We start from the raw sequence: 25,603 nt of genomic DNA, 5'->3' as shown, positions 1-25,603 counted from the left end.
GGCCATGTTCCGTGTTCATGAAGCGACCGTTGATGGGAGGAATAGAGCTTACAAGGGGTAATTGTAAAGTATATTTCTGGTCTAGGAAACTGGATTGTAATCGGTAAATAGTAGACCAAGTGTCTTGCAGCCCAACAGGAAATAAAGAAGCCCGAAATCGGTCTTCATCCCCACGCAGCGTGATCCGCTCAATTGAGGGACCACCAGTGCCATGTCTTTATACATACACGTGTAGTATCGACATATAAATCAACTCCAACGCCCTCCTCATCTTGGCCTTCTCATGTATCAATTTCTTTGCTATTCCCTCTCCTTAATTGAGATTGTATTTTTAAAATAGAACTACCATCCATTCAGCATCTCCAACATGCCTCAACAAGAGCGCGTCCCGTCATCCTGGGCGGAGAACACAGCTTCTTCAGACAAGCTGCTGCGGCTCGACTGTACGGATTCTCAACTTCCCTTTCAATTCACACTCGACGCTCTTCGCCCTAATGTATTTCGCACAACTTTCACGTCTAAATCTCACCCTCTGCCCCCTCATCCCAGTGTGCCCCTCTTGAAAAAGCAGATAGAGGCTGCATCTGTAAATGTTTCCTCAACCAGCACAACAAAGAAGATCAAAATCGGCCCAATCACGGCTTCCATTGACTGGACTGAGTCTTCACCACTGCTCTCGGTCTCTCTCGACGGCAGCAAGAATGGGCCTCTTCACGAAGATTTGCCAAATCGCTCGTACGTGGTTGACGGCGAGGGCATTGCCCATTATTCGCGCTACAATAGAGATACCCTGTACGTCGGCCTGGGCGAAAAGGCGGCTCCCATGAACCTGGCTGGGAGAAAATTTGAGCTTTCGGCGACGGACAGTTTTGGCTATGATATTTACCGCACTGATCCGCTGTACAAAAACATTCCACTTCTCATTAATGCGACGCCGAGTGGTTGTCTTGCTCTGTTTTCGACGACTCATTCGAGAGGCTCGTACTCAATTGGAGCTGAGATGGACGGCATGTGGGGTCGCTACAAGGTGTTGAGACAAGACTATGGAGGGTTGGAAGAGTACATCATTGTTGGGAAAACTCTCAGGGACATTGTTACCACTTATGCGGAGATTGCTGGCTTTCCTCTTCTTGTGCCAAGATGGGCGTTTGGGTACCTCTCTGGTGGTATGAAGTACTCCATGCTTGACAACCCTCCAGCTTCCGAGGCGCTGCTTGATCTTGCACGTAAGATGAAGGAGCAGGATATTCCATGCTCGGCGTATCAAATGTCATCTGGTTATACAGTGGCAGAGCAGCCGCCGAAAACACGCAACGTCTTCACCTGGAATCGCCATCGGTTTTCGGATCCAGAGGCCTTTATTAAGGAGTATCACAAGCTTGGCATGAGACTAATCGCCAACGTGAAGCCCTATGTTATTGCCACTCACCCAGAGTATGAAAAGCTCAAAGCTGCAAATGCCTTGTTCATCGACCCTCACACGAAAAAGACGGCGGTGACTCGACTATGGAGTGCCGGCGGAGGTGAAAGCGCTGAAGGTGGACACATTGACTTCACCTCTGCTGCTGGGTTTAAATGGTGGTACGAGGGCGTCAAGAAGCTCAGACAGGAAGGCATTGACTGCATATGGAACGACAACAATGAGTATACGGTTACTGATGACGGCTGGATCTGTGCCTTAGACGAGCCTTCTCTCGAAGTGAGGGACGAAGTCAAAGATAGGCCGCAGATTGGTCTCTGGGGCCGGAGCCTGCACACTGAGCTTCATGGAAAAGCGTCTCACGATGCCCTCGTCGACGTCGATCCAGATGTACGCCCCTTTGTTCTTACTCGAAGTGCAACTGCTGGCACTATGAGATACGCTTGTAGTTCATGGAGCGGAGATAACACCACCAGCTGGGCTAGCATGAAGGGTGCCAATGCTCTTGCGCTCAACGCGGGCATGTCTTTGATGCAATGCTATGGCCACGATATTGGAGGATTCGAAGGCCCGCAGCCATCGCCTGAGTTACTCCTTCGGTGGGTTCAGATTGGTACATACTCTCAGCGCTTCGCAATCAACTGCTTCAAGACAATCAACGAAAATAACATCGGAGACGTCATCGAGCCATGGATGTACCCGGAAATTACTCACTTGGTTCGCAAAGCCATCAAGCGCAGATACGCCATGATCCCTTACATCTACTCCTTGATGCTGGAGAGCCATCAAACAGCTATTCCACCTCAACGTTGGACTGGCTGGGGATATGAAGAAGATCCAGAAGTATGGACGGCACCAATTACAGAAGGCGAGACACAATATTGGCTCGGCGACGCTCTACTGGTTGGCGGTGTTTACGAGCCCGGCGCCACGCAGGCACGAGTCTATCTTCCCAAGGCCTCGGATGAAGATGAAGGCTACATCAATCTCAAAGCTCCCTATCAGTACTTGGAAGCAGGACAATGGGCTACGATTGACGCAGAGTGGCACGGCGCGGGCATTCCAGTGCTTGCCAAGGTCGGAACAGCGATCCCAGTAGGAAGAGACGTGCAGGTCTTGTCCCCTGGAGAAAAAGAGAACGTCGCGAATCTTCCTCTGGACGACTATCGCGCGATTGAAATCTTCCCTCCCCGTCAAGGATCTAGCTCGAAGCGCTATGAGACGGTATGGTACGAAGATGATGGTGTGTCTGCTGTTGCAAAGAACAAAATCTCCAAATACAGCATCACATATTCGGTTGAAGGGTCAGAAATCAAGGTCGAATTTTCTAGAGATGAAACATCTGGATATGTCGCGCCTTGGAAAACGCTAGTTGTTGTGCTGCCTCCTGGAGACGCAAGAGCGGTTCGTTCGACTGATGGCGTACAAGTTCGCGACTTGGGTGTAGATGATGAGGGAAGGAAGAGATTTGAACTTTGATTAACACAGGATATAAAAGCAAGTCAATACATATCATTATAAATAGACATTAATATTTCGTAAAATGTTTCAGCTCTCAGCGTCAGTCGGTAGCCACCCGAATAGATCTTCGCCCCCATTAAGTGCCTCGACGAGTATGTCATCAAGCCAGGCAACGCCGATCGCGGATGAAGAAAAAAGCGTGAGGCCAGGGAAATCCCACTCAAAGATAAACTGCTCAGGTATAAATGAGTCCAGCTCCATCCGATTTTGTGTACCATAGCCAGGCGTTCGTCGGGATGAAAAGCTTTCATCATTTGCAATGCTCAGGGCTGTATTATGAGCTTCATGAGTGACGCTGCTGAATTTCTCAATACCGGTCTGGAGAAGTTGTAGATATTGCTTTCCAGTATTACTCCGGCTTCCATTGTGATTACCGCCGCTTGCCTCGCTCAGTTCACTTAAGAGGATGTTGCCATGTGCTACAAGCTCTCTGCTGGAACGTCCCTTGCTCTCAGGTAGCAGAATAGAAAGTTTGAGAAGCAGTAAATAGCAAAATGCACACTTTGCCCAGACAAAGTCCATTGCGAATCGCAGGTTGCGGATATATAATCTTGGTTCCTCAATCATTATATCCAGATGTTCCTCCAAAGCGTCCTTGGCCATGGCAACAACCGATTTTTGAGCAGGCGACATGAAGTCGACATTTTCCACGCCGGTTGCTCTCACAGCACAACATAGAGCCATATTTTCAGCCCAACATTTCTGCACACGGAGGTTGACGCTAAGCCAAGGTGCTTGAATGCTGTGCTTCTCGAAAATGTGTGCCCAGTCGTCGAACCATATAGATATGTCAATTCTAGCTTCACGGACGACATCAAGCATGTCTTCATCACCAAAGCCCACATGGCTAGCCAGTGAATCGTAGATTCTGCCACGAATCACGTTAAGTTCAACCTGGGAGAACAAAAAAAGATCGAGTTCAGTTGCGGCAGAGCTTTTTAGAATGATTCGGCTTCTCCGTGAATCGCCGACGAACTTGAATGTCGGTAGATCAGAAGCATCGACATGTAAGATGTGGCCCAGGACGAACAGATGGAGCCAAGTCCTGACTCTTCGCATCGAAACGACTGTTTCTTCATCGATTCCTGCCGAGGGCCTTCGTGTTGCCAGCACCGCAGACCGATTGATCATCTCGTCGTAGGACTCGGGGAAATTGAGATCAAGAGCCATGCGTGTTGCGGCTGCGACGAGAAGCGATCTCTCAGATGCATAGCATGAACGGACCAGCAATGCCTGAATAGTTTCCAGAGAAGCCATTGCTGGCCTTGCTAAGGCGCAGTTTAGCATTCTCTTGACATGGAAATCCAGCATGTGCCATTGTTGGGTGTCGGTTCCAGTCACAACGCGGCAGCCAATTGTGCAAATGGCGCTGAAAAGCAGACTGCTTCTTGCACGGATGCTTTGAAACGAGTCATATCGGGGATCAAAGACTGGAACAGAATGGTCGCATCCCTGAAAGAAGATGGAAAAGTACTGCTCGGCTTGCTCAATGCTCAGCAGCCCGGCGTCGACACAATCGGGTAATGTGACAGACCCAATCTCGAAATTGGATTTGATTTGTTTACTGGATAGCACGGTATCTGTCGGTGATTCTGTGTGTGATGGACGAATGAGGGCTAATTCACCAGAGTTGAACTGAGCTGCTGGAACAAAGGGACCATGCTCCAAGTCTGATGAAACCTGTGAACTGACGCCCAGATGCTGACCGAGATTTGTGTGGCTAGTCTCAATTTGAGAGCCGGTTTGTGTGGAAGAAGGTCTTCGAAGTTGGTCTTTTAGTGCTGCAACCTGTTGTTCAAGCTCCTCTATTCGACTACACGATTGAGATGTGATGATTAGTGATGCAAGAATATGCAGTCGTCGGCCAACTGATCAAGGATACGTACAGCTGATGGGCCTCTTTCGGAGGATCGATAAAGGCGCAGATCTTTTTCAGCTCGCAGCATCTGATGTAACCGTTAATCTGAGTTAAGGCATACGAGGTGTCACGCCGTCTCCTCTTGTGGAAGTCGATGCAGCCGGAACAACTTACCGTGAACAAGGCCTTTTACCATCGCATTTAGCCTTGGTCTAACTGTCAACTATCGTTTCCAAAACATAAGCTATCAACTCTAAGTAGGGTTCACCTTGGATCGACGACATGCGTTACACGATTTCTGTCGGCCAACTGTCAGCAACGGACCATTCCGAGCAGATATCAACGTGACATGGTGGCGGTCCGAACGCCCCTCATGACAGCGGCGTACGCCTATCTGCAGTGCTAATGCCAATACAGGCACAGATTTGCTTACCGGAATCCTCTTCTTGCGGATACGTGGGGTGTCTGATTGCTTGGTCTCCATGGCTGTCTGTGGTGGGCGAATCGCGTCAAGTTGCTACAGTACAACGGTTGAACGATCTTGTCCCATGGCGGCGGGGAAAACGGCTAATCAGAGATATGGATATGGATATGGTTGATGCAACATTGGGCAGATGAGGGCTGCTTGTCATCGCGATAAGGATATCGACGGCAATGGGAGCCGATGCGATGGGGCTCTGGCATGGGCCATGATCCGAGAAACGCAAAGTTCCGTTTCAATCAGGACGCCACGAGAGGAGGTTTAGATGAGTGGGGGGTTGGAGTTGAGACCGTCGCACGCGGATGACTAAAGAAAGGCTGGATGCTCAGAGTGCGATGACAATCGGTTTGTTGCTGTTCCTCCGTCTCAAGTCTTAACACCAGTGGCAATTGACTACTTCGTATGTGTACAGTTACATTTCTCTCAGGACAATCATCAATCCGTCTCGTGTAATACGTATCAAGCCGCTGGCGATGACAATTACATTACTTGCAAAGCGCTACAGTACCTACGACAATCACTCCCAGAATGATCCACCTTGACCCCAGACTTTGCAGCTTCGTATCCGAATTGCTACCACAACCCCTGGTCGGCCGATGGTTTGCCGAACTAAGCTTATCAAGTGGTGGAAAATTCATCAACTCAAGCTACTCCGCACTTGTCTGTCTCTATCAATGGATCCACTGCGGAGAGTGAGGAGACAGAAACAGACAGCCAGGCTGATCTGCACAAGAGATCAAGGCATCGTGACTTGGCATTTCTGGGCATCACCAGTTCTTTTTTCTCTGTGGCTGAGCTGTAGCCATAACTTCAAGAAGCACGTGTGTGAAGCTGCTGGTGATGCTGCACGCAGTGAGACTCCAAACACATCAATTGCCTCTTTGAGAAGATAACCGTTCCCCATACGAGACAAGGTCAGCCCATACCGCCTGATATGCTTACTTGCATCGAGATTTACGGTTAGAGCAAGTAAATGCGGTAAACAAGCTGTAAAAAGACCCCTGCCTTGGTTTGCCTTGGTTTGTCTTGCTTTCCCCGCTTCGTCAGGAACAAGCTGCCAGAATGTCCCAAGTTCAAATCAGGGTGCAACCTCGCCCACTCAATGGGCAGCCGAGGCCTTCTGTGCTTTTCCAAGTTAGTAAGGTAACGTTGTATTACGCCCTGGCAATGCTCGACGCCCAAGAGCTTGTGGGAATCGCCATCCATGTAGGACAAGGAACAATAGACGGAAAATTGGTGGTACAGCAGCATGTACGACTACGGCGTCTTCAGCAGACAGCGCTTCTTTCCTGAAAAGGTTTGTGCGAGTAGTACTAATTACTGAGTCACTTACGCAATAGCCCCATGAGGAAAGAGGAATGGATATGGTTGTTGTTTATTATAAAGAGGCCCGAGGGCCCGGATCGCGACCCGGGAAACTTTGGACCCTGTGCAGACCCGGGAAGACGGTCAAGGCTACTCCAAACCGCGGCCACGAAACATGATCGCCAAAGCCGTCGCAGCTCTTCTGCTGGGCAGCGGCCTTGCCTCTGCAACTGGCCATCCGTTGACGTCCAAAGCTGGTGACAAGGTCGCTATTCCAGACTGGGATATCAATTCCTCCTCGGCAGTGTCCAAGGACCTCAAGGGGCTGTCCAAACCCGGTGTTGACACTTCATCATGGTATCATGCAGGCACGTCGAGATGCACCCTCATGGGTTGTCTTCTCAATGCTGGAATTTACAAGGATGAGGATCTGTGGTATTCAGACAACATGAATCACTTCAACTGGGGCCAGTTTTCGGTGCCCTGGATCTACCGCCACGAGTTTGCGCTCTCTCCCGCCAAGGGCAAGCATTTTATTTTGCAAACAAACGGAATTACATCCAAAGCCGATCTTTTCTTCAATGGCAAGCAAATTGCCGACTCCCAATACCAGGCTGGTGCCTATGCCGGCCGCACCTACGACATCACGAGCCTCGCCGCCAAAGACAACGCCTTTGTCGTCCAAGTCTACCCAACAGACTATCTCTACGATTTCGCACTTGGATACGTTGACTGGAACCCGTATCCGGCCGACAACGGATCGGGAATCTGGCGTGATATCACCGTCAAAGAGACCGGCTCCGTTTCCATGGGCCCCATCAGTGTGGTAGTTGACATTGACGACCCAGTTGAGAGCAGCCCTGCCAAGGTTACTATCCGTGCGGAAGCCCAGAACCTGGAGAACACTGCAGTTGTTCTCGACGCCGAAGCTGTTGTAACTGGAAACTCATGCTCTGGAGGGCCTCTGAAGCAGACGGTTAAGCTTGCGCCTGGTCAGAAGAAGCTTGTTCAGTTCACGAAGACGATTAAGAACCCAAAGATTTGGTGGCCCAAGCAATGGGGTGACCAGCCTCTGTATAACGCAAAGGTCACTTTCTCCGTCAACAAGGCTGTTTCAGACACAGCTCAAACCAACTTCGGCGTGCGCAAAGTTACTTCTTTTGTCAACTCGTACAACGACACTCAATACAGCGTCAACGGCCATCCCTTCCAAGTCAATGGCGGTGGTTACGGCGCTGATATGTTCCTGCGATGGGATAGCGACCGTTTCACACGCATTGTCGAGTATATGCTGGACATGCACCAGAACACCATCCGTCTCGAGGGCAAGTTGGAACACCCAGAGCTGTACGAGATTTGCGACAAGTACGGTTTGATGGTCATGCCTGGCTGGGAATGTTGTGACAAGTGGGAGGCTTGGGCTTATAACGATGAACTTGCCATCTTCCCGCCACCCGTCTGGGACGACAACGACTACCAGACCGCCAACTACAGCATGATTCACGAGGCTTCCATGCTTCAGCCGCACCCCAGCGTGTTGACATTCCTTGTGGGAAGTGACTTCTGGCCCAATGACGAGGCAACTGAGCTCTATGTCAACGCCTTGAAGGATGCTGGCTGGCAGACTCCCATCATTGCCTCTGCTGCCAAGCGCGGTTACCCAGCTCTTATCGGCCCTGGTGGCATGAAGATGGATGGCCCCTATGATTGGGTGCCGCCCAACTACTGGTACGACACTGAGCCTTCCGAGGACCGCTTGGGTGCTGCTTTTGGCTTCGGCTCTGAGCTGGGATCTGGCGTTGGTACTCCCGAGTTGGGCTCCCTCAAGAGATTCCTCAATCAGAGCGATCTAGACGACCTGTGGAAGAACCCTAACAAGAACCTCTTCCACATGTCCACCAACGTGTCTTCATTCTATAACCGAAAGATCTACAACCAAGGTCTCTTCAAGCGTTACGGCGCCCCCACCTCCCTGGACGACTATCTCCTCAAGGCCCAGATGATGGACTACGAAGCAACCCGAGCTCAGTACGAGGGCTTTGGTGCCCTGTGGACTGCTAGCCGCCCGGCAACCGGTAACATCTACTGGATGCTCAACAACGCTTGGCCAAGTCTTCACTGGAACCAGTTTGATTACTACCTGCACCCTGCTGGCTCTTATTTCGGCACCAAGGTCGGTTCTCGACTTGAGCACGTTGCGTACAACTACCAAAAGAAGGAAATTTGGGCCATCAACCACTCACTGGACCAAACCGGTCCGCGCAAGGTCGATATCGAGCTCATCGACACGAACGGCAAACAAATCGCCAAGCAGTCTGTTAACACCAACACCAAGGCCAACTCGGGTTTCAAGGTCGCCGACATCTCCAGCCAGGTCAACAAGCTGTCAAGCGTTGCTTTCCTGCGCCTGGTTCTCTCTGACAGCAAGGGCAATGTCCTGAGCCGCAACGTTTACTGGATCACCAACTCCATCGATAAGCTCGACTGGGATGGTTCAACTTGGTACTACACTCAAGTCACCAGCTTTGTCGACTATACTCCTCTCGCCAAGCTGTCTACCGCTCAGGTCTCTGTGACGACTGGCAGCACCAGACATGCGGCTGGCGTTCCGGGAACACACACTCGCACAGTCACTCTTGAAAACAAGTCTTCTGTACCTGCTGTCTTCATCCGCTTAACTCTTGTGGATAAGAGCGGTAACGATGTAAACCCCGTTTCTTGGTCTGACAATTATGTGACTCTGTGGCCAAAGGAGAAGCTGCAGCTTGAGGTAGGAGGATGGGATGCAAGCGGTGACAGCATCCAGGTCAGTGGCAGGAATATCAAGGCTACCACTGTTAAGCTGTAGCTGCAGTAAAGCGTGGGTTGCAATACCTCTTTATAGTCAACGAATAATTATTAATGAAATTATGTGTAAATTCTTTTCTTATTTCCTCATCTTTGCTAATCAGTCGTAAAGTCGTACATCTCTCCATATCAAAAGGTAATGTTTCATGCTATTTTACATTACAAGCTTCTGCCCATGCATCGCTATCTTCTTACATGCTTGAGCAGCCCGTCTTATCATAATCATTAAAACAAACTTATACAAGGTATCGGAATCCCTTTCTCATCCTCAGGGCCTCGTCCAAATCTTCCATCTCGGCTTGCGCCGTCTTCTCAGTAACATCTGGTCTGGCCTCCCAAGCCATCTCGCCCGCCTCAAGCTTCTTGTTCAGGTTGTTAAGGATCATCTTGAACAAGACGTTGCCGACAATGGTGACGCCGAACATGGCCAAAACGATGCCGTAGCTCTTGCGGTATCCGTTCTCGGTCAGAGCCCAGACGTAAGAGCCGGCCACGTTACCGAGCTGACTGAAGGCGTTAACCATGGCAATGGCAACGGCACGCTTGGCGGGAGGACGAGGGAATGAGGAGCTAATCCAACTGTAGAAGACAATGAAGCCGGCATAGGAACCAGCTTGCAGGAACAGTGCGACGTAGCGGGCAGCGACGTTGAGGGTAGACATGGAGATGACGAAACCGATGATTCCCATGATAATTGGACCGGTGATGTGCCAAAACTAGAGCAATATGAGTTAGTTTCTGATTGCACCCGACATTTTGTAAATATGCAGAGGAGCAGCGGTAACTCACCTTTTCTTGTGTGCGATCGGCGTTCCATGAAACAGCGAGGGAGACGAGACAAGCAAACACCCAAGGAGGAGAGCTCATGAGGAGAGTGGGAACATAGGCGAAGCCAAGGGTTCCGGTCAGAGAGGGCTATCAGCTTGTTAGTTAAAGGCCATTTTGGTGGTTTTGAATATCTGGTAGTAGTAGAACTTACGAAGAAGGCATTGAATGACAGACCAACGACATAGGCCGTCAGTGTCAGCATCATGATGTACACCTTGATGTCCTTGGCGCACATGATGAGACCGTCAAACACTCCCTGCTCCTTGGAATCCATATCCGCCTCACCAACATCCTCAAGCATACGCAACTGAGCGACCTGCCTCTCCTCTTCGGTGAAGCCGCGAGCATTGGAAGGCAGATCAGGAAGGATGAAACCTGCCGAGATTGCAATAGTCATAGTGGCAGCGCCTTCAATGAAGAACAGCCATCTCCATGCAGCGTGACCCAAGACGCCCTGCATGTTTGACAGCACTCCAGCGGCCACCAGCGAAGAGAAGGCGTTGGAGATGAGATTGCCACAGAAGAGGAGGGCATTTCGGGTGGTGAGTTCGCGGCGCGTATACCACTTGGACAGGATGAGCAGAGCACCTGGCAAGAAGGCGGCCTCGATGAAGCCCAGGAAGAATCGAATGACAACCATGTCTTTGAAATCATTGGCAAGGCCAGACAGGGTGGAGATGAGACCCCAGAGAGTCATGGCACAGCCGATGTAGATGGACGGACGGGTGATACGGTTGATGAACATGTTGGACGGGACCTGCATGAGAATGTACCCAACGTACAGAATGCTGAGACATGTCGCATACTGGGTGTCGGTGAGGTTGAGATCCTTCTGCAGACCCTTGAGACGCGCCGCTCCAATGTTGTTGCGATCCAAGTAGTTCATGATGTAGATGAGAATGAAGAGCGAACAGCGCATGTCAAGCTTGCGCTTGAGGCTCTTCTCGACTTCAGCTCGCCGCACCGGATCCATGGCCGCAGCTGGATGAGGCTTCGGCACATCGTTTGTGAGGGCATGCTCGAGATTCTCAACTCTCTGCTTCTCGGCCTCGAGAGTCAGGTCGTTGGCCCGGGAGATGTCGTCAGTCATTGTGAAAAGGAAGAAGGTTATTGACGGGCTGAAAAAGAAGCAAAGACTTTCAACAACGCCTCAAAACGACGATTCCAGGACGAGGACCACCAGAGGAGGTCCGGCTGCTGGAGTACCGAGGGCAGAGCTTTTATATAATGCACGAATTCAGAAACTGGGTAGCACTGAGACACCCAACGGATAAGCGTCACATGGTCGTGGCGAACAAGGGGGATAATAACCCGAACAGTGGTAGCAGCGTTGTATTGAATCCAGTCCCCGGAGTCTCCCCGCCATTAACCCAGATACATCCATACTTTGTTCAGCTTACCCGTCAATGCTCCCCCAACTTCCCCGGCGGTATGGAGGTATGGAGATATGGAGAACGAGATCCCCGTTTCTAGGCAGCCTAGATCAGCGTAGACCAGCCACAAGAGGAACACCCCCGGCTTGCCTTGGGAGAAGTGATTGACGGGACGCATGATGATGGTGGAGTCAGTTCGAGGAACCTGAGTCAAACTCGCCGGTAATTGGCGGCGTTTGAAGATTTGGAGAGGGCTGATGGGGTTAGCTAGCGAGAAAAGAATTTTCTTCTTCTTGACCTTAATTTCTTATTACGTATCTGTACAGGTATAGCTTAATTCCAACGACTCGCGGGTTCAAACGCCGTTCTTAGGCCTACATGTACATAAAAAACTCCCGAAGGCCAAGGCTGGGCGCCGTGTAAAAATCTCCTGAGGACGGGAATAACGCCACCTGGGCACTATGGGCGGCATTTTTTCTCCAAGCCACAGCACAAGAGCCGCCGCCTATGTGGAGTTGTTCTGCCCTTTTTTTCTTGGCCTTTAAGCCTTCTAGATTGTAGATCCCCTGGTCGCTTTCTCTTGTGGCGTTGAGAAGCGGGGAGGAACACGAGAGGGAAGAAGAAAAAAGTTGGAGACTGGATGAGCATCATGCATGGTCACACACCGACGCCATGTGTTTCTGAGACGGCAGCCTCCAAGTCCACATTTAAGCCGGCCTTCTTTGACCATCAATCTGCTTCTAATTCTCCGTCCACGTTTCTCACGAACCTTGAGTGAACTACAAGTATCAGCCCGGTTCACGACAGCAGCCATCTCAGCATCTACAAACCAAAGAGGTTGCTTCTTCTACCATTAATGACTCGGCAAATGCTCCTCCGCCTGCCGTCGGTTTAGCGAGCAGTGAGGCGTCGGACCATGCCCTCAAGCAAAGCCAACATGATTGGTGGTGAACCCGCCGCCCCTGGTCTGGTTGGGCAAACTTGCTACCCCCCACGCTCACTCTGGGCCAAGAATCCCTGACCGGAAGAGCGAACCAAAGCCGGGGATTCAATTCCTAGCTTGGCCGGCGCGCCGGCACTGGCGTCATGGTCACTATTTCGCCGATGGAATGCCGTCAATGGAGCCCGTTTTGTTTCTGTGTGTGTGCGTCCGACGGTTTTTGAGAACAGGGACAAAACAAAAAAGAGTGATGGGCTCTCTCCGCAAATTCTCTATTTAGGCTAATACGAGTATACGAGGCTCAATGTCTCCACTGAATTGGGTGAAATATCACCAGATGCATAGTCACATTCATCAACCTTGTACGAGGTGCTGGCCTGCTAAAATATTATTTAATGGCCAGTGCTCCGTAAGTAGCTGAAAACATGCCATCCAGCTGACTCGGATGCGATGGGTGAAGATTTTTCTGGTGATGCCTGGGAGAGATTTAGGCGAATAGCCGGAGAGTTTTGCTTCCTATTACTGGGCAGACATTCGGCACGACTCTCCGTATTATGACAAGACGTGGTTGACTCTGGCGCATTGCCGACCTTATAGATATCGTTTCTGCTTCCAGTCTTCACTACTCGTACGCATGTCTTGGAATCCTGGGACGTACAACATGGGCAGCAGGGAACGGTACTCTGAACTTACAGCCGCAGGATGGCTTACTTAGGTTACCCGCCATCATTCGTATCTCTGGAGAAAAAATCATTCTCTACCCGGAAGGATGAATACGCATATGCCTCACATGCACACCAATTAGCATGTAGTTAGTTTTAAGCATATACTCGTATACCCATGTTACGATGTTATGTTCTGTTTTTATTTCCTCTTCAGCCCTGCACACCCTGTCGAAGCCCGTAAATTTTTTTTTTGGCTGCCATGAGGCAACTAAGGTTTTCCGGCCACACAGTTCAATGTGTCTTCAACCACAAATCACACATTCGCACCACATTTGGCTGAAGATAAGGTTCCAGGTTGGCTGCTGATGGGATTTATATCTACGCATCAGAAAAGTTAGATCTCCTATCAAATATAGCGACCGCCTGCTTTCCATTGAGACGTCCACCAATTTGCTATAAAGATGCAGGTGATTTGCTAAATCGTACCTCATCGTACGTAAGATACGTTTATTCGGAATCACACAAGCTCTATTGTTATAGTACCTGGCAATGGAGAACTCAGAAACACTGCAAGTCGTGGCAAAATTCGAAGTTAAGGTACGGATTTTTCCGGAGTCGGTTACTCGTCTTGTGCCTGGCAGAGATTGTGACGAAAAACTCGACTTCATAAAAAATGTCGTTTATCAATGTCACTGGAAACGGGACTTCGACTGCAGCCAAGAGCGCATGTACCCATACGGCGATGACTTGGGCCTCAAGAACACAAGATGTTTTCTTCTAATTATCACCACGGCCATGATCACACAGTTAAAGAGGAAAGCGTACCAGTCATATGGTATAAGTGGATGGGAGAGTCTTTGTAAGTTGGATCCTTTGAACCATCTGATCTCACCTTAGCCCAAGCTGATAAAGCTCCCGGTGTTCATATGAACGTGAATCTTCCTCTCAGGATACAAGAAAAGCTCAAGAAATGGCCATTTACATGGGAAGCAAGGAAGTTACCTCGGCTGCTCAGAGGTCCAGATGGGAAATTTGACCCAAAAGTCCAACGCGAAATTATCAGGTCCTTCCTCCGCCAAGGTATACCCCTCGTCTCAAGGCACATCGAATTCCTAAGAGAGCAACCAGAACATGCACTGTGGCTCAAGGCTCATTTGGATCGTGAATTGTGGGCTCAAATCGAGCCGTTGTGTGAGCTCCCGAAAAAGAAGAGTAAAGGATGATGTAGGTCTTATTATCTAGAACAAGGCTGGATGAGATATGATAGCTATCGGAATCGAGAAGAAACCGGCCCCGTTTCTGAAACAAGACAGAAACTAATACACTCTCATAATCGGTGAGACAATTTGACATCGAATACGTGAACTTCGATAGAGGTATCGCCTTGGTTGCAGTTGACAACCTTGAAATAGCTGCCGGATCCGTTCAAGTGACATGTGCTCGGCTTCTTGAAAGTCTTCTTGTTGATGCTAACCAAGAGCACATTAGAACGTGACGAAATGCGAACTAAGAAAACGTGCATGTCAGGGGCATCTCCACATTGTTGGGGAAAGAAAATGTCAGACTACTCCGCAAGAAGCGCTTCTTTGCAAATGGAAGCATTCTATATGTGAGACTCTTTAACCCATTTCGAATCGGGATCTTGTACATATTACGATGCAACCGCTGGCGAATCTTGCCGCACTACTTGGCTCTGCCATCATCATGATGCAGGAGAGCCTTCCTGAGTCACTCATCTAGACGTCCATTCACACCACAACGCGAATGACATAACCTTTGACCCTTGACGGGGAAGTGCCATTCATCCACGTTAAAAGTTGGTCCGTGGATACGAGGAGTTATAGCGTCAAAAGTCTCAATAAGCGCAATTGCCGACATGCAATAGCCGACGGAGAGTTACCGAAAGTGACCCGCAACAGAAATGCGGAGTAGCCCAGAGCCGAAACTGGGCCGTTGTTTCGGTCGAATGGCAAACGTCCCTACTGTATCTTACGGTGAGTATCTCGCTGTTCACTAAAGTGATGTTTATGGGTTGAATGTGGTTTTGTTGTAGAGGAAGAGAACCAATTCTAGCACACCTCTAACTGTGAGAGCCGGAACAAACCGGAAAAGCTGGTGTCGCAGGTTCTTCGTAGACGGCTCGAGCTTTGTCAACTGACTCCCCGAATCCAATTCAACGGCTGCAGGGCATGAGACCTGTTGTGAAGACCAGCATGATGCGTTTCTGGACAGTGCTGGAGCGCTCATTGCCTAGGTAATTGGCAAAAGGCATCACAAATAGACTTTTCCCATTCTAATATCATGCATACTGGCTTGGAAGGATTCTCCGTAATGCCGCTGATATATGCTTATATACTCCGTCTCTCCGCACTGCATCTTCATTGCGCTGATCACCTACTGTAGTCTACCCGATTTGGTAACACCAACTAACCTTCCCAAGCGGAAGTCATAAAAAGCGAGACCGCAAGATGAATAAGTGCATATATTCAGTAATATCAGTGCCCAATCGGCTCATCAAGTAGTCCTTTCGTAGAGGAACGCCTGTTCAGCCAGCACCCGAATTTTACTACATAACTATAATAGCAGGTACTAGAGAAATATAAATATAGTAGCAGTTATTAGAGAAATGTAGGTATAGTAGTAAATACTAGAGAAAATATCGCTATAGTAGCTGATACTTTATTTGTTTAAAGACGCTTGAACGGAATGAAACCGATTAAGTCAAGCTGCGATTTTTAACACGACTTCACCGCGCGTTACGCCTATCCCACCACCGGAAACTAATGTGGGATATTGTCAACTAACTAGCTGATGAGTATGAATCAATCGGTAATGGCGGCGCAGAGCATTAAGAATCAAACTTTGTAAGCATCAGAAATCGTTTATTACTAAATAATTCTCATACATCATTTACAAGCAGCAGCAGCGTCTCGCATCTATATTCCACACTCCAGTATTGCAACTGCTGGTGAAGATGCGCAGCCCGACACGTCCGTGGTGGGGCTTATCAATGGAATCATCAGCTTCATTTACGCATGTGCCTTCATAAAGAGTCCTTGAAATTACAAATCAATTCATTCTTTTCTTTGTTGGTAATTTTCTTCAACTAAATGACGTTTGTCGATTGCGACTCTTTAATTCTGTAAGTTATAAACTATAGGTACAGCATCGAGTAACAACAATCGAAAGAGCTGAGAAACACCGACAATATCCGCCCACTCGGTTTACGAAGTGCTCCGACGTATTACAGCACGCCATCTACTCCTCATAGCATTCTAATCGCGCCAATCTCAGCCTCATTAATCCGTCTTCATTTATCCACGTTCCTCAACCTCTACTTCCAATCAATTGACAATGGCAAACCCTCTACAGTACACTTATCCTTCTCCACTAGCCGGGTTTGAGAATGCCCCGCCGTTGTCAGATGAGAGAAACGAAGATGGAAAGAGTTTTGTCAATCCTCAGCGCGAGAGCCTGAGCGAGGCATATACCAAGTTCACTAAACCACTGGATAACGGACGAAGAGGTGGCTTGTAAGTCAATGTCTTATTGAACTCTCTTCACCGTCCGCGCGATGGGCGTACTGCCGTATAACCGACACTAACCTGTGCTCAACAAGCGACATACACATCTACTATTTCCAGCAGAGCAAGGAGCAAACTAAATATGCGCGCGAGCTGTGGGAACGTATCCGACGCGAATGTAAGTACATATATCCAACCCCCACGAGTGCTAAGAATGTACTAATTGCAATTGGCATGAAAAGTCCCGGAGCTGAGAGTCTACACCTTTTGGGACCGGCCAATCGGACCACACCCGGTCGCCATGTTCGAAGTAAACGTCTTCACTCCAGCACAATTCGGAGCTTTTGTGTCTTGGCTAGCCATATGGCGGGGCCCCCTTTCTGCTCTGATCCACCCCAACACAATTCCTGAGGAGGGAGTGTCGGAAGCTGAGTCTGGATATCGTGATCATTCTCAGCGTGCCATTTGGATGGGCGAGAAGGTGCCTCTGGATTATAGTATATTTGCTCGCTCGTCTTAGGCATGCAGCCGGTTTTCACTTCGGCCCTCTACTATGAGAGGCTGTTTGTGCGAGCTATTGTTATTATATCCCATTTTTTTACGATACGGCCTTGTTCATTACGGGTATTATGTTTGGAATAGTATAGTAGTTTTTGATAATCGATATCATTCACCCCCCAAAGATTACATCAGAGTTTGCTATCAGTCCATTTAGGATTTCTCTTCTCAACAAAGGCCTTCAAACCTTCTTTGATGTTATCTCCAGCCAGCAACTTGGGATGCCACAGGCTGTTGCTGATACGAGTCCCTTCATCAGCGCCTACGCCTTCCCATCCCCAGTTGATTCCTTGACGAGTCACAATAACAGAATCGGGACTATTCTCAGCAATTCCCTTCGCCCACTCTAGAGCTTCATCCACAACACTTCGGCCTTCGGGACAAACTACGTTGACAAGAGCCCACTCCTTGGCCTCTTGGGCTGGAAGCACTCGTCCCGTCAACATCAGTTCCATGGCGCGCTGCTTTCCTATCGTACGGACCAAACGTGGCATGGCTCCTGCAAACGGAGCTACACCACGCTTCACCTCAGGAAAGCAAAACTTTGCGGTTGCACTCGCAATGACGAGGTCGCAGTTCACTGTCGCCTCGAAGCCTCCCCCGTATGCGATGCCGTTGACTGCAGCTATCACCGGCTTTTTACCCGTGCGACGAGAGAGGCCGGCAAACCCGGAAGGCGGCATCTCTCCAAAACTACCTGATCCAATTTCGCCATTCCACGCTTTAAACATTTCATTATTAGACATCGCAACATCAGCTTATTGGGTTCTTTTCATGCTTACCTTTCAGATCAGCCCCCGCCGAGAACGTGCGCCCTTCTCCAGTCACGATGGCCACCCATAGCGAGGGTTCTTGATCAAACCATTCAAAGAGCGAGTGGAGCTCCCAGCTGCCCTTGATATCGATAGCATTGAGAGCCTTGGGTCGCGAAATCGTAACGAGAAGCACACGAGGAGCCGGGAAGGATATTTTGGCAATGTTTATCTCCGGCGGAGCACGGGCAAACTTGGGTGAAGACATGGTGAGACTAATATGTGTCTATAGCAGTTTTAAAGAACAGGCATCACTTGGATTTGTATATAGCCATGCTCGAAAGAGTGGTGCTGGCAAGCAAACCACTTGATATTTATGAGTTGAAAGCAAGCGGTGGTCGGTAAGCGGCAGCCGGTTTAGTAATACTACCAAGGGATGCCTAACCTAGGCATGGAGCTGAGATACCCCAGATCCTGAGGATGGAGCGAATGAAGCTCGCAGATACAGTATTAGCCGGAATCTCCGTCTACTACCAAGGTAGTGAACCGAGAAGCCGACCCCGCATTCTCACCCCTGCGCTGCTTCAGCTGCTATCAGCAAGGCAGAGAGACGAGGCGCAGGCACTTATAACCTGAAGATGGAACGGTAGACGAATATAGTATGCATTGTTATTTTTGCTCATATGGGAATGCATTTGTGCTGGCTAATACCTAGCTTCATAGATACCTTAAAGAGCTATAAGCCTAGTTTTCCTTTGACAATAAGATTTGACCGGCTGTGGTCGTTTGGTACAGGTAGGTAGGTAAGAATGGTGACTAAGCTTGGCTTAGCAGGATTTCTTGATATACCAAGGTAAAAGACTAAGGTTCCTCGGTTCTAGATGGAAGAATCAAGACGGACTATTGCGATGAAATAACCCAGCCAAGACGGCGGTCATGCTCCGCGGAGATCGCGGCCGCAGCAGCCAGATCACATAGCCCATGGACTTGTTCGCGATGTTGTTCCTATAGCGGCCGCGCAAGCCAAGTCTGTTGTGTTTTGTTTGGTGTCAGTCGAGTCAGGGTCAAAGCTGCGTCCGTGAGCCCCTGTGGTACTCTGTCCACTCTTACTTTCAACTTGCGACATGACTTATAACACCTTTCTTCTAGGCCTAGTATTGGTAGTACTATCCATTGCTATTTTAATTCATGGCCATACAGTCTCGTCAACGCGGTATACTAGCTTCTCTCCACTAATTTTTCCCTCCTTCATCTCCTGCATCCCAGCAATAGCGCCGAGCAAACCACCTGGTCCTACACGCTCTGGGTGTGACTTCCATTTACCTTCCGACCAGAGCTTCTCTGCAATGCCAAGAAACTCCTTGCCAAAAGCATAGTACGTCGGTTCCGCCGGGTATCTCTCGCTTTCAAATATATAGCTCTCGCCAGAGACACTATAGCCCAGGAAGAAGATGGACCCTACGTTTAGTCGAGGGATTTTGATACCAAGTAGATTGACATAAGTGCCTCCCTCTGTGCTGATTGCATCTGAACAGATAGCCGCTGTTGACTCGATAGCGACTGTGTCAAGGACTTGCGTCAGTTGGTTTTGAGTGTCGGTCCGGATTTGTTCCCCGACCTTCGGATTGTGCTACTGGGTGTTAGAAAATACCCAGATCTTTATGTAGTGAGCAGCAACAAAGAACAAAAGAGAGAGATCTCATACGTAGTCATAGACAATGTCGGCGCCACGGTCTGTGACAAGTTTCAAGTTTTTAGTCGAGCAAGTCGTGAGTACTTTTCTTCCAGACCTATTGACGCACAAACTACTTAGTAGTGCTTTGAGAGACTATCAACCAGCAACACTTACAGTTTTGCGAATTGAATAGCAATGGTGCCAGTGGCTGTACTTCCTCCATAGATCAAGATTGGAGCAGCACTCTCGCTTTCCTGTATTAGCTTCTCATCTGTGCCAGGCAAAGGCAATCTCAGAAAGTGGTATAATGCCAATCCCACAGTAATAAGTGCAACTCCTACAGTTGCTGCCTCTTCCCAAGTCACGGCATCAGGTATGCGTACCACGAGGTCACCCTTGCTGATGATGTACCGGGCGAATGCTCCAGTCTCTGGATTGGCGTCGTTGCCTGCTATATGTGAGTTTACATCGCTCAGCCCCCCCTCCCGCTTACAAAAAAGGATTGCTACATAAGAAGATATATACGCGCCCGGCTGACTTACCTCCATGGGCGCATCCCGCAACACGATCGCCTACCCGAAGGTCTTTGGTGACAGCTGGGCCTATTTCTTGCACAATGCCTGCCCAATCACAACCAACAAGCGTGCCGTCATCGCCAGTAGCCTCGAGAGTCGTCCAGTCAGTTGGATTAATGGCAACAGTGACTACTTTGATCAACACATAGTCATCTAATAGCCGTGGAAGCGGAATAGGCTGTAGTACTGCGTGACCAGCACTTTTCCTAACTAAACCATAGTTTTGCATGCTATCGGCCATGGTGCATGGATAATAGCACTGCCCATAAAGGGAAGTAAGAGCGATGTATGAACTCTATATAGCGCTTTGAGAAATAGCGAGTTTTGGGCTGCGGTACTAAAACAACGGCTGATCTGTAGATGGTTCAACAGATGGCTTATAAATCAAGCGAATTGCGCAACGGTGTTTCTGCTTCTATCTGCAGTTTATTAAACTGTTTGGGTTAAGCTTGCCTCCTGCTGCTACAGGTATGGTGCCTTTTAGGTGCATGTTACGACCTGAATCCTGCGTCCATACCTTTATACGAAATACGAGAAGAACTGAAGAGAAGCACTGGATTGGGAACCTAAGCATACCGGATCCCTAATATGGGGTAGGTTTCTAAAGGTAGAAGCCTTGAGCTAACGGTTTTACATGCTTTACAAAGAGAATAGGAAATAACTTCAAGTACCTTGTAATAGTTGAAAGTGTATAGTAATAAACGCATCGTATGTTTATTAGTTGTAATATTTTATTAGTCATGGCCGTTGAGGAAGCTGGACTGAAAACTGAACAGCCACTCGGTCTTTAGCGGGTTGTAAGCTCGGCCGAACAAAGTGAGACTCCACTTGCCACGAACGATTGCAAGAGATCGTGGACCATCATTTACTATATCTTCAAATACGTAGTTGGTCCGGCATTTTCTCATCATAGACATGCCTTTGAGGCGGCGAATCACACGAACTTGATGGAGCGCCATCCGTATTATTAACGAATCCTTTCGCTCCTAAGTGCACGATATGCGAAATATGAAAAGGACCAAGTCCGGGCAACTCTGCTATTTGGAGAAAGCCTGAGAGCATTACGAAGTACATAAAGAACCCAATCTGCATCGAACATGTGGCGAATGCCGGACGAACAGCTAATCACGACGCCTCAGTAAATCCTTGAACTGTTACCGCAACGATCAGGGGCGCCAGATTGACTGCCTTGTTCGTTGACCTCAAACGCATTGTATTCAGCCTTGGAATTTGATCGTGACGACCAAATGCCCAACATCAGGCAAATCAAGGCGTGCAGTCGATGTCGCCTCCTGAAACTCCGCTGCGACAAGACCAAACCGTCATGCGAGAGGTGTATCCGGGCCGGAACCAACTGTTCACTTCGCTTTGACGGTTCCGCGCAAACAGAATCAGCATCAAATCCTCCTACCGCAGAGGGCACCGCCACCAGCAACGCCTCCGCGCGTTCGAGTTCCGATCACTCGCCATCTCCAAGTGATAGATCCGCGCCCTCATCTGACACCGTCACCACCGAGAGAGATCAGGGTTCAAAAACAGTGAGAAGGCGGCAGCGCGCGCATCTCTCATGCACACGGTGTCATCGCCTCAAGGTCGGATGTGACAAACAGCTGCCTTGTTCACGGTGCCGTCGTTCCGGCTGGGGTCGGCAGTGCACATACACTCATCGGGTCGAGAATGACTCGTCTGCATCAGCGAGCGATGCTACACCGGACATTGGCTTTGTAGAGTCGAAAGAAGATCCAAGAGACATTTACACTTCATGGCACGCGCGACGCCGAGGCACAACTCATTGGAAAGCACTTGTACTACGCGTAAGTAAGAGTCGTTGATGCCCCTGAAGCAGTGGCACTGCACACAGATCCAATAAACAGGCAGCTTGCTAATGTAGGCAAATGGATGACACATTTAGATCGAGAGTTCTGCCCTCAAGATCGGTCATCTATTTCATCATGCAGAAAACATCCACTTGGTTCATGTTGACTGTGCGACGGACATTCTCCTTCCAAGCAACTTTCCCTTCAACAGCCCAGGTGCTATCAAATACTCGTCGCTCGACAATGTCCGCAGTCTCATCTGCACCTACCGTAACAACTACATGTCCTTTGTCGACGCCTACTTCGCTCTGTACCAGCCTGTGCATCCCATCATCGACCCTGCTCGCTTCATCGATGAAATCAACTGCTTCTGGAACGACCCTTCAGATATCGACGTCTCCTGGCTATCCAGCTTCCTCATGGTTCTGGCATTGGGCTGCTTCGCCGAGACACGGGATGCGACGTCGACTATCGAACTTTGTCTGGCAGCCGAGGCTTGCATGGCCAAGACGCCGTTCATGGTTCGGCCAAGCATGTCAGTAATGCGTACCATGTGCCTCATGGTCCTTGCTAAGCAGTTGGCCAATGGATCATGCTGGTCCTTTGACGCCAGTTGGACGCTGCTCGGCATCATTGTGCGACTCGCCGTCTGTATAGGCCTCCATAGGCCGCCACTTGCTACTCCCGTTGAAGAGAATGCGATGACTCAATCTGATTGGCAATCCAGTCAAATCCTATGGATAACAATAGTCTATTTCTGTATACAAACAGCGGCGATTACCGGCATGCCGTGTCTCCTTTCTTCAGACGATATCCTCCAAAGAAATGAGATGCAAGATGCCCACTTGTCTCACATAGAGGAGCTCGGCCCATGGCTCTCTCTCAGCGATTCATTTCCCACCATATGCAAAATTATAGCCAGAGTGAATTCCAGCACCGAAAGGCCTTTGTACGACGAGATACTCGGACACAACGCCGACATGAGAAGGCTCATGGCCACCACTTTGGAACACCCCGGCTGCAGAGGCCCCTTGCGTGCCGTCCTCGACATTTTCTTCCGCCGCATCTTGATGGTCCTTCATCGCTGCCACGCGTTGCGCCCGAATGCTCCTACATTGCATCCAGTCTCGTACTGGGCTTCTCTTGAGTGCAGTCTGGCGATCCTAGTGCATCACCGAGATTTCTGCGAGCACATGGGAAATCCCGATAACCGCGACCTATTAGGCCGTATGTATAAGCTCGACTTCTTTGCGGCTGCTCTGACCGCTGGTATTCATCTGCTGCTAGTAGATGCAGTAGATGCACCACTTGCAGATGGATTTTCTATACCGCCTAGGCAGACAATCCTCGAAACGCTCGAGACCTGCACAGAGATATGGGGCAGGGACGAGGAGAGATCGATCTGCTTCCGTGCCGGACACAGATCATTGACGCAAATTCTGTCCATGCTTTCTGATATGGACAATACGAGCAATCATGAATTGCCTCATTCATAAGCAGCCTACTATATTTTAACCTTCTTCTTCCTGTATACCAAATTCCGCCAGTATGGACTTATTATGCTGTCCTACACTTGGAACTTCTCCCATATTGGCCCGTGAAGCATCATCAGCTCCAGGTGGCAGCAATCCGGGAACGATTCCGCCCGGCGTCTTCACATCAACCCAACGCTCCCTCGCTCGCAGCTGGGGATGATTCCACACTCCTTGCATGTCGTTTACGTTGGCATTAGCAATTCCCGCTTTATCCAGCTTCTCAATAACTTCACCCGCAGTGAGGCTGGAGAAGCAGGCGCAAATAATCTTCTTCAGCTCTGCCCGATTAGTACTTCTCAGAGAATTATTCGCAAATCGCTCATCTGTCGCCAACGCTGCGTTGCCCAGCACATCGCGACACAAGATGGCCCATTCTCTCTCATTCTGCACACCCATCATTACAGACGCTCCGTCGGCTCCCGTCTCAAAGGGTCCATACGGATATATCGTCGCATGAGATGCACCCGCTCGAGCTGGCCCCGGCTGCCCATCAAAAGCATAATACATAGGAAACCCCATCCATTCGACCATACTTTCTAGCATTGAAATGTCGATGCGGCGACCTTTTTCAGTCTTTTCACGCTCCAGAAGGGCCGCCAATATGTTTGAATAGGCGTACATCCCAGCCGCAATATCTGCTATAGATATGCCCGTCTTGGCTGGCTCTGTCTCGCCGCCTGTTACATCAAGCATGCCCGACTCACTCTGCACGAGCAAGTCATACGCCTTCTTATCACGGTAAGGCCCATGTGATCCATAGCCCGAGATGTCGCAGACAATAATGCCCGGGTTCGTTTTACGAAGCTCCTCATGCGAGAGCCCAAGCCTTTCCGTGGCACCCGGCGCCAGATTCTGCACCATGACGTCCGCACGAAGAAGAATCTTTTTCAAGATGCCCAAGTCACGCGGGGTTTTCAAGTCCAGCGCAAGGCTTTCCTTGGAGCGGTTGGTCCATACAAAATGCGACGATACGCCGTTCACGCGCGAGTCGTACCCCCTAGCAAAGTCGCCCACGTCGGGACGCTCAACTTTGATGACTCTGGCGCCCAAGTCGGCCAACTGCCGAGTACAAAAGGGGGCTGCGATGGCTTGCTCTAAGGAGACGACGGTGATGCCGTCCAACGGCAGAGCTTTACTCCGCGCGGTGGTCACGCTTCTCCATTTAGAGGGGACCCGGGGGGATATGACGCTGGCAAATGTTGGCCTTGTTTGAGAGTAGGTGTATGAGTTTCTTGAGAGTTCATGAAGTGTTTTGCGCCGGGTGAATGTTTGCCAAAACATGGTCATATGTGAGAATTCCCGCAGCAGGCAAAAGATTGCAGACGTTGAAGAACAGAGATCCAGATTCTACTGGGCCAATTATATGTATATATCTATATGTAATGCTCTGAAATATTTCGGGTATTTGAAGTTTGTAGTAGTAGCAATAGCAACATTGAGCTACTCACGTACACTATCAGAAGGCATCTTGAAGCTGCAAGTCGGCGAATGAAAGATGTCGCCTTTTTACTTGTAATTGCCGAGAAAAAACGAGGGGAAGCGGGGCCCTATTTTCTCTAGCAACGCCGTTCACCAGCAATGCATCTATAGTAAGGGCCTCTTCACGCCGGTATACCGATGAACTTCTCCTCGCCGCATTCTCCACGGAGCAAATGGATTTGATCTCATCACAAGTCTTCTTATCTTGAAATACGCCGAATTCCGCAGTCACGGGATCCCGCTCCAAAAAGCGCAATCTCCCTACTTGCCTCTTTAAGCAACGCCATATTAGATCTAACAAAAACTCTCTTTTGGCTCATACCTAGCCAAGCGTGCTAAAGATCTGGGCTCAGAATACAGCCCAGATCTGAGCCCCCCATTTCAGCCCTGCGAATCTTCATATCTGCAAGCCACACAGGCTATGAAACATAGTGCTACGCCTCGGGCCTT

At 49.4% G+C, this 25,603-nt stretch overlaps 9 protein-coding genes across 9 annotated transcripts; 4 read left to right on the top strand and 5 right to left on the bottom strand.

The window, feature by feature from the left end:
- Positions 1–367: 367 nt before the first annotated feature.
- On the top strand, positions 368–2,899 carry T069G_00083 (glycosyl hydrolases family 31 domain-containing protein; the record flags this gene model as incomplete). Its single annotated transcript, XM_056167293.1, has 1 exon — positions 368–2,899. The coding sequence occupies one exon, from the start codon at positions 368–370 to the stop codon at positions 2,897–2,899; it is 2,532 nt and encodes an 843-aa protein (XP_056032609.1).
- A 69-nt stretch (positions 2,900–2,968) lies between these two features.
- T069G_00082 (fungal zn(2)-Cys(6) binuclear cluster domain-containing protein) lies at positions 2,969–5,283 on the bottom strand (the record flags this gene model as incomplete). Its single annotated transcript, XM_056167292.1, has 5 exons — positions 2,969–4,754; positions 4,828–4,887; positions 4,974–5,005; positions 5,068–5,097; positions 5,233–5,283. The coding sequence occupies 5 exons, from the start codon at positions 5,281–5,283 to the stop codon at positions 2,969–2,971; spliced, it is 1,959 nt and encodes a 652-aa protein (XP_056032608.1).
- A 1,477-nt stretch (positions 5,284–6,760) lies between these two features.
- On the top strand, positions 6,761–9,433 carry T069G_00081 (glycosyl hydrolases family 2 domain-containing protein; the record flags this gene model as incomplete). Its single annotated transcript, XM_056167291.1, has 1 exon — positions 6,761–9,433. One exon carries the CDS (start codon positions 6,761–6,763, stop codon positions 9,431–9,433), a length of 2,673 nt encoding a protein of 890 aa, XP_056032607.1.
- A 235-nt stretch (positions 9,434–9,668) lies between these two features.
- Positions 9,669–11,350, bottom strand: T069G_00080 (major facilitator superfamily domain-containing protein; the record flags this gene model as incomplete). Its single annotated transcript, XM_056167290.1, has 3 exons — positions 9,669–10,148; positions 10,222–10,347; positions 10,412–11,350. The coding sequence occupies 3 exons, from the start codon at positions 11,348–11,350 to the stop codon at positions 9,669–9,671; spliced, it is 1,545 nt and encodes a 514-aa protein (XP_056032606.1).
- Positions 11,351–16,592: 5,242 nt separating this feature from the next.
- Positions 16,593–17,282, top strand: T069G_00079 (dopa 4,5-dioxygenase family domain-containing protein; the record flags this gene model as incomplete). The annotated part of the gene is made up of 3 exons (XM_056167289.1): positions 16,593–16,771; positions 16,858–16,940; positions 17,005–17,282. The coding sequence occupies 3 exons, from the start codon at positions 16,593–16,595 to the stop codon at positions 17,280–17,282; spliced, it is 540 nt and encodes a 179-aa protein (XP_056032605.1).
- Positions 17,283–17,451: 169 nt separating this feature from the next.
- Positions 17,452–18,340, bottom strand: T069G_00078 (enoyl-CoA hydratase/isomerase domain-containing protein; the record flags this gene model as incomplete). Its single annotated transcript, XM_056167288.1, has 2 exons — positions 17,452–18,041; positions 18,103–18,340. 2 exons carry the CDS (start codon positions 18,338–18,340, stop codon positions 17,452–17,454), a joined length of 828 nt encoding a protein of 275 aa, XP_056032604.1.
- A 918-nt stretch (positions 18,341–19,258) lies between these two features.
- Positions 19,259–20,563, bottom strand: T069G_00077 (zinc-binding dehydrogenase domain-containing protein; the record flags this gene model as incomplete). The annotated part of the gene is made up of 4 exons (XM_056167287.1): positions 19,259–19,702; positions 19,778–19,862; positions 19,922–20,195; positions 20,290–20,563. The coding sequence occupies 4 exons, from the start codon at positions 20,561–20,563 to the stop codon at positions 19,259–19,261; spliced, it is 1,077 nt and encodes a 358-aa protein (XP_056032603.1).
- Positions 20,564–21,569: 1,006 nt separating this feature from the next.
- T069G_00076 (fungal zn(2)-Cys(6) binuclear cluster domain-containing protein) lies at positions 21,570–23,635 on the top strand (the record flags this gene model as incomplete). Its single annotated transcript, XM_056167286.1, has 4 exons — positions 21,570–21,860; positions 21,975–22,136; positions 22,235–22,922; positions 23,058–23,635. 4 exons carry the CDS (start codon positions 21,570–21,572, stop codon positions 23,633–23,635), a joined length of 1,719 nt encoding a protein of 572 aa, XP_056032602.1.
- A 15-nt stretch (positions 23,636–23,650) lies between these two features.
- On the bottom strand, positions 23,651–24,955 carry T069G_00075 (coA-transferase family III domain-containing protein; the record flags this gene model as incomplete). The annotated part of the gene is made up of 1 exon (XM_056167285.1): positions 23,651–24,955. The coding sequence occupies one exon, from the start codon at positions 24,953–24,955 to the stop codon at positions 23,651–23,653; it is 1,305 nt and encodes a 434-aa protein (XP_056032601.1).
- Between the last annotated feature and the right edge of the window lie 648 nt (positions 24,956–25,603).

Source organism: Trichoderma breve, chromosome 1 (assembly GCF_028502605.1).
Source record: "Trichoderma breve strain T069 chromosome 1, whole genome shotgun sequence".
NCBI lineage: Eukaryota > Fungi > Ascomycota > Sordariomycetes > Hypocreales > Hypocreaceae > Trichoderma > Trichoderma breve.
This window is presented reverse-complemented; position numbering and strand designations above follow the sequence as displayed.